Genomic DNA, 8,093 nt, shown 5'->3' with positions numbered 1-8,093 from the left:
TATGGTGGAAAATCAAGTCTGAAAAGGTAAGTTAATGCTTTTTTATTCCAATACTACACTAATCTTTACTACCTAAATGAAACAGAGTACACCTACGAAGGACTCTGCATTTAATTAATGTCAAATCCAAAGGAAATCTCCATGCACTTTCACCACTCCCATCAAAAACAGATGACTGTATATGGTATATAGCTGGAATGACTTAGAACAGCAAAGTGCACTACACAAAAATTAACTGCATTATGCAGTACTTATAAAATTATTATTATTATTTATATTGTACAGTAGGAAACAGCCTTCTCAAAATCTAAACCCATCAATACCAAACACTAGCAAAACCTGCAGCTTCCACTACAATCAACAGCAGGGGCTGAAACCCTTGAGACCACAGAGATGAAGTATTTAATCAATGCCAGCACTGCTCCCATCATATCCAATGAACATGTAAGGAGAAATACGTGAACAGCTCGTAAATCCCAAAGCAAATAATAAGTGGCTACTTCAAATGTATTTCAACAATTTGCATAAATTATTTTAAAGTAGAGTTTTTTCAAAAGTATTTGAAAGCACTGTTTTCATACAGACCTGTCATATAAACCAAGGCTGAAGAAACTTGAAAAATGAAAAGAAACTGAGAAAGAGAGCAACAAACTTTTTATTCTGTCAGTTCCTTTTTTCATCTGTACACTAAGACAAATAAAAACACTAAGCCGTGTAAGTTTGGTTGGTTTTGTTGCCTTTGATTACATAGACTTTTTTTTTTTTTTACAAATTCATCCATTAAATTGAATCCTAAAAGTACAAACCATGATGCAGCATCTGTTGTCTCAGAATATGGAAGTTACTGTATCTGGCAGGAGATGTTTAAACGATCACATTCACGTAGCCAGATCGGTAAAGGCCATTCAATTACAAGTAAACACAGAGTCTAACAAACACTTAACAGCAACTCGGGTCAGTAGAACAGTACTATGAACTGCATATTTACAGAAAAATTTGCACATAATCCAGAGATAATTTTAAATCAACCTTTCTGTTGTTACAACATAATCCACCCTTCAAACTTTGACTGTGCTGCTTTAACAATGTTTGAGTACCTTGGAGATTCAAAGGCACGTAGCACTTCTGATACTTCCACAAATTCATTCTCCAGGAACATATCATAAAAGAACCAGGTTTTTTAAGAACTTTGGACTGCAAAATTTCTCAACAAAGTCTGGTGCTCTTTTAAACATTGCATGCCAACAAGTAACTAAGCTTGCAAATACTTTTTCAGGTATCCAATTTTCAAATTCCATGGTGACATCTAACATCATTACAACTAAGGAGGAAGACAAATGAGCCACCACCCCTTTTTCAATGTTGTGTGCAAAAAATCAGTATTAATTCAGTCCAACTATACTTTTAAATCAAAGCTCTTGAAAAAGTCAGTATACATCTTATATGACAAGTTTTACTAACCATACAGTACATCAGCATTTCCTTTGAAAAGCTTAGACCTTGCTAAGCAGTTTTAACGTAAGCAATAATATAATGCTATCTGCATACAGAAATACACTACATTCACACAGGAAACCTTAAATTTCTCCAATAAACAGTCATGTCAAAATCTACAGTTTACAGAAAATACAAAGTTAGTTTTAACAAAAGCAAAAATGTTTGTTGTGATTCAGTAAAACCTCTTTCCTAACATGAATAGTTTGAATTCATAAAGACACTAAGGCTGGGACAAATTAAGTATTTCCCAGAAGCTCAAAATGACACAAAGTTTTCTAACTATGAAATGGCATGCAAACATACTGATTTGTTGTTGGTTATTTCTCTCTCACTTACAGATTTAGTAGATCAGAGTAAAGCAGGTACTTCTACATGTTATACAATGACCTCTCCCTCACACTAAAAATGTCACGTACAGAAAATTTTCTCAGCTGTCTTTGACACAGAAGCTGCTTCTGTAAATTTGAATATTATGCCCTTCAGGTCCTCATGACCAGTGCAACAATTAAACAGCTTTCAGAAAGCTTAACAATATCTAAATTTGCCAATTTTCCTTTACAGAAAATATATACAAGTTTATAAATTCATGGCAAGGGCATTACAACTTTATTAACGTCAACTCATTAACTGGATTGAAAAGATACTTGCATTCTTGTGAAGACCCTATGGCTGCTGCCCATTCAGTAGTTCTATCAAGGCACTGTACAGTCATTAAATCTCTAGTATTCTCCAAGATGTGCTGAAGAATATTGTGAATGTGTTTAAGTTGTTAAAAAGCCCTGAGTCAGAACTTGCGTATTTACCACAGGCTTAGCTATAAAAATGGCACATACTAAAGCTTCTGCAGACAACAGTTTAGCTTTGTCAACACAACCAAAGTATGAAATGCACAGAAAGACAACAGTATGAATTCCAGCAACTTATGCACAGGTATACAATGTACTTTGTGGCAAATCACACACTGCTATTTTACTAAATTTACACAGTCATTTTCTAAAGTAAAAAAACCCCTGCAATGTATATTCAGACAACAAAACTGATGAAGCGAAAGAAAACTGATGCATTCCTCATCCCTTCCCAAAGACATCGAACAGCTAGAGAAGAATTCAGCACTTGGACAAAAAGGAGGTAGCACTGCTAAAGGTTAGACTGTAGTGTTGTTGGGGTTTGGTTTTTTAAGTGAAAACTTGACCCATGCAGCACAAAGAACAGGATAGGCTCTTCGGTTCACCAGCTGCTACTGGAAGAGTAAAATTAAATTTCTGACAATTAGTTTTGTAGAGGAAGCTCAGATCACTAGCTGAAAGTAGCTTCTTCAAACAATTTCATGTTTACATTAACTGCAATTAATACTGCTAAAGATAAGTACACATACATATACCTTCATCTCTAGAAAATATCTACACAGTAAGTACTTAATTATTTTTAAAAGACCATTTTAGGTCTTTAAAAGAAGCTAAAATACCAATTATAAGATTATGCTAACAAGGCACAAGTACTTGTGCAAATCTGCTATATTCTCACCCAATCCAAGTTAAGAACACCACCTTCTAATCAAACTTTCACATTTACAAAGGAACTTGTTTGCTATCTCACCAGTGTAGTTTTTATTATCCATTTCAGGAAAAAGGGATTTCTCCAAACCCCAATGCACAGAGTAATCCAACAAACGGAAAGTAGGCAATAGCAGCCCAGATTTCGACAAGTGCCATATAAGCTTGGGCCACAATAAGTGATAATACAAGTTTTGAGGGGAAAAAAAAGTCAAAGGTAGTTATACAAAAGTTAACAATCTACAACTATTAAGTTTATTTTGTTAACCTCTTAGGTTGCCTTTACACTTTAAATCACTGCATAGTGATATGACTGTTTATGTCCCCTTAATGAATGGAAAAGAAAGTATTTTACTTAAACATCTGAGCACACCTCACACTGAACAATATATATTTTTAGGCGTCTTGTTACTTGTTTCAAGTAACAAATGGAGATACTGCATTCCATTTAATTTCAAAATTGCCATTAAATGCTGGGGAATAGACATAATAAACCTTACAACCCTTACATTCTACGATTTTAAAATAAATTTAGAGATAAATGCCTAACTGATTTTTCTAATTTTCACTTTGCTCAGGTGAAATTTAGACTTCAATCTTTTGCTGAAGACAGATGCACAGTGATATTTCCATAACACTACTACTTGTTATGATCCCCTTTGGCTTTCAAGTGAACTTCTGATCCTTCAAAAATGTGCTATCCAATTAAACATTCGCAGTCTGTGCACAGCGCACAGATAACCACAAAATCAAGTGAATGAGCTTACTGGCACCCTCAACAACACTAGCTCACCTTCTACATCTGAAGGAAAAGAGAGGGTGTGAATATAAATATTTATTTCCACAAATGATACTGGATTTGCAAGCATTTTTCCTCATTAAGTTTTTTGAAAGGCAAACTGTATTGCCATCTCCAGACAAGATACAGTTCTTCCTCCTGTCAATAAGAGACCTATATAAATAATTTAAGCACCTTGGTTAGCTTTCCTAGTTTTTCTAATTCAGTTGTTTTTCTTGGCACCAAAACAGTTGTTTTTCTGTGTCACCATCAAGCTGACAGTTCAGTTTCAACTGGCACACAACACTGCTGAATGAGTCCAATCACAAACTCCTATGCAGTCACAGTCCTCTGCTGTGAGTGCAGTATAGGACACCAAAGCTGCTCCTACAGCAACACCTTCGGTCATTGTCTCCACTTCCATAGGACTGTGATGGTATTCAAGCACTGAGGGTGTTAAACAGTAACCTACATCTTACATCCAGTTTCCTACCCAGGATGCTTCAGATCTGTTCTAACTCAGCTGAATTATTCAACTGATGCTAAGCTGGAACACTTTCAAGTAATTCTGGCTTGTTCCAGCAACAAAGAATCAGTAAAATGCAAACTGCTACATTGAGGTTTCAGTTTTGAGCTGCGTTATCAAGAAGAGATCCACCCTGCATCTGCACAGCCAAGTTTGCAGAGGTTCCCTTAAAGAGTTAAGAGGACATAATATGTCTGCCAGAGACAGAGGAAATCAAGATACAAATCTGATGTATGACAGGCTAAAGCTCAGAATGGATCAAAGGGCACATCCTATTATAGAAGTATTTCCAGGGGAAGCCTGACAAGAAACTGAAGCCCACTATAGAAAGTTCAGCTGTAAAACATGCTACCAAAAAAAAAACCAAACCAAAAACCTTAGTAATGTGCATATTGTCCAAATGAAAATTGTAATGAACCCTCAGATGCACGCAGAGTTAAGTGGAGATACCAAAATGCTGAACTGAAAAAAGGCCTTACATCAAAAACTTTCCAAAACCTTGAAATTTTGGTATTTTAGAACAGGAATCAAGAGGCAAAAAAAGGGAAGCCTGCTTCATTTGGTCAAGAATACAGATACAGATTATCTGAGAACAATGACCACTAGTATACAAAATAAACCAGACTACTGTACTGACTCCAGATTGTGATTGTGCCCAATGAAAGAACACTGAAAATAATGAGGAACATTTGGAATGCTGGATGAGCATTAAAGATGGCTATTGTAAGGCTGTGTATTACAACACCTCATGGTGTTAAAAGCCTCTCTACATACACTTTTCCAATGTATCACTGTACTTGTTTCCTGGAAAACTTTACTCAGTGTTTAAATCTTATTGCTTAAAGGTTTGTCTGTCTTTACAGTTTATTAGTAACAGTCTTCTGAGACATTTGCCAACATTTGCACAGTTCAGGCATATCAATATAAGTTTCAGAAGAGAGATTGATTTATCTGCAAAAACCACGATTATAACATTATCCTTACTTGGCTCTTTCCCTGAACTATCCTTTTGTCCACATTTTAGACATATGCAATGAGAATTCAATGATAAATTCATCTTAGCTGCAAGTAAGGCACCTAAGTGACTCCAGCATGGATTTCTTTAATGTTCTGCAAGAGCACATCCAAAGGAAGTCTGCACAATGGCAACAGGCTACATGAACTATGCACTCAGAAGACTGTCGAATTACTTTGGAGCAAGCTAATTTCTAAATTAATTAGCAATTTATTTATAATTAATAATTAATTAATTTAGTAATGAACAAATCTAATTTCTAAATTAAAATTAAATTTAAAAATCAGCTAATTTTTAAAGCAGATTCCTTTTAGCTACAAGAGATCCTTAAATTAGTGTATTTTCTACCACCAAAAAGGATGAAAGGATACATTTGTTTTCAAAATGTTAATAGTTTGCAGTCTCTAACAGTAGCATTTTGGGGGTCAGGAGGAACAGCACTTGATCAGATCAGGGACAACAAACTCCAGCAAAATGCAGCTGAACTAGGCACAGCTCACAAAATTCACTGTTCTGTCAGCAATATCTTCATTTGCAGTATTATTCAGTAATGCTCACAGACAAGTTCTGGTGCTAACACCCCACTTAGATGAATAATCAATATTAAATATTGTCTTTTGCTGTTGACACTGTTTGCCTGGAGACAAAAAAACTTACTTTAAAAAAAAGGAAATTTTGCAAAATCTCTTTTTTCTGAATCCACAGACCCACAATTTTTAAACGGCTCTGCATGTATGTTTCTACACAACGGATCAAATTCACTCATCTAAAAGGGATAACTGACCCACCGCTCAAATGTTCTCCTTTCCACTCAAGCTAAAAGCAATTCCATACTAAGTCAAGTAATTAGCAGAATTATGAAGCTCGCTATTTAAGTTATTTAGCTTGAACCTGTTAGCTAAAAGTGCAGTTTTGGAAACATAATGCTTCTAAAACAGATTTTTCTTTTTATTGTTTCCTACACAGCCCATCCTCAGGAACAAAGGGCATGATGAAGTCAGAATTACCCTACCATTGCATTCTGTGGCATGACCTTATGGGAATAGTATATCTATTATTACTGTGTATAGATTTTGTATTGATTTTTCACGACTGTGTATTTCAAGACAGAAATTCATTGTGAATCAGAACTGTCACAGGAAATGTCACTCTCTAGAAAAGCACAAAGCAAAAAAACCCCTCTAAATATTTATGTTTGGTAGTAACTGACAATATAAAAAAAATTCCCTTACATCACTTGACATCTGATACATACATGATACACATGAACAAAACCAAAATAAGATTGTCCCTTTAAACTTTAAGGGGAAGAAGAAGACAGAAACAAAACGAAAAAAGGACTGCTTTCAATTAGCATCAGGCTTAGACGTTTTTTAAGAGTAAAGCTACAAGCTGACTGTTCAAATACTGTTTGGTGTGTTCACAGTCAGTCTTTTAAACAATTACTATGTAACAAACCTGTGCTACAGTATTAGAAATGTTTTCATCAGAACCCTTTTACTACCTTTCAAATTAACAGAGGTTTAAAATCATCAACATGTCCTTACTCTTTCACAAGCTAGTAAAAAACCCCGGCCCCTGTTTAGTACAAAAGGATCCTCCGTTCAATTGCCTTGCGGCATATGGGGCACTCGCTCATTCGGTCTCCACAGAGCTGGCACGTTCCATGGCCACACAGAAAGATCATGTTCTTCAGGCGGTCCAAACAGACAGGACACATCGTCTGGAAGAGATTTTGACAGGTTACGTTGTCAGTGGCAGTAGTTATACAGTACTGAATATGCAACATCTCAACTGCTGAAATTCAACAATAAATATGTCATCCTAAGCATAGCAGATAATTGCCACAGCCACTAAGCTAAATTGTGGGGGTTTTTTTAAATCCCATTTTTATTCCACATGGACTTAAAATATATGGGCTTTTCCTAGTCCATCATGACACAAACAACTATGAAGCTTTCTTCTAAATATGATTTCTTCAATTAAGGCAATCCAGTAGTAGGCTGACATGATATTTTCAATATAGTTATGTAAGCTTGCAACATTGAAACACTCTTCAGAAATCCAGTAGTAGGCTGACATGATATTTTCAATATAGTTATGTAGAGCTTGCAACATTGTTTCTGAAGAGTGTTTCATTCTCCTTTCTATCATGCAATCTTCCAGGAAACAGCTTGATGTATGCAATGTTTGTGTAATGATTTACAAACTTCTTCTCAGGCTAGGCAGCCATTCATATACTTACCTGTAAACACCAAGCACTCAACACCCACAGAAGGAATAAAAATGTTGCATAATCAATATGATACGTAAAATTTAATACTTTGTGGAAGTTATCTGGATTTTCAACCAAAAGACGACCTCTAGTTTCAAATGAAGAACAGTTTAGTAAATTTGTAACCTTCACTCATAACAGCAGCACAGCAAACTTTTAAAATCAGTTTTAATTGCTGAACACGAAGTGATAGTCAATGCCCGAAGTTCTTCAACAGTAAAATTCATTTTGCACCAATGACTAAGGAACAATGTCCTTCACCTTTTGTCATGTGCAGAAATTGAAGTTTTCATAAGGCATGTTCCTTCACCATAAACATATTGCAGCCATATTAGGATTTCATTTATAACAGTTTATCAATTGTTAGTAAATGAATAGATGTTTCAACAGATGAAAATCGTTAAGACCATTCTATAGATCAAATCTAAGATGTCCTCTTATCTCGAATT

At 35.4% G+C, this 8,093-nt stretch overlaps 1 protein-coding gene across 1 annotated transcript in view; it reads right to left on the bottom strand.

Moving 5' to 3' along the window:
- Positions 1-637: 637 nt before the first annotated feature.
- The window catches only part of MIB1 (MIB E3 ubiquitin protein ligase 1), a 79,031-nt gene continuing 71,575 nt past the window's right edge, over positions 638-8,093 (bottom strand). Inside the window, exon 21 of the mRNA XM_041399365.1 lies at positions 638-7,092. Coding sequence (XP_041255299.1) covers positions 6,952-7,092 — 141 coding nt within the window. The 3' untranslated portion in view covers positions 638-6,951. The remainder of the gene's footprint in view (positions 7,093-8,093) is intronic.

Source organism: Onychostruthus taczanowskii, unplaced genomic scaffold, assembly GCF_017590055.1.
Source record: "Onychostruthus taczanowskii isolate IOZ18803 unplaced genomic scaffold, ASM1759005v1 scaffold16, whole genome shotgun sequence".
Classification (NCBI taxonomy): domain Eukaryota; kingdom Metazoa; phylum Chordata; class Aves; order Passeriformes; family Passeridae; genus Onychostruthus; species Onychostruthus taczanowskii.
The sequence above is the reverse complement of the archived record's forward strand: the minus strand, read 5'-3'. Positions and strand labels throughout refer to the sequence as shown.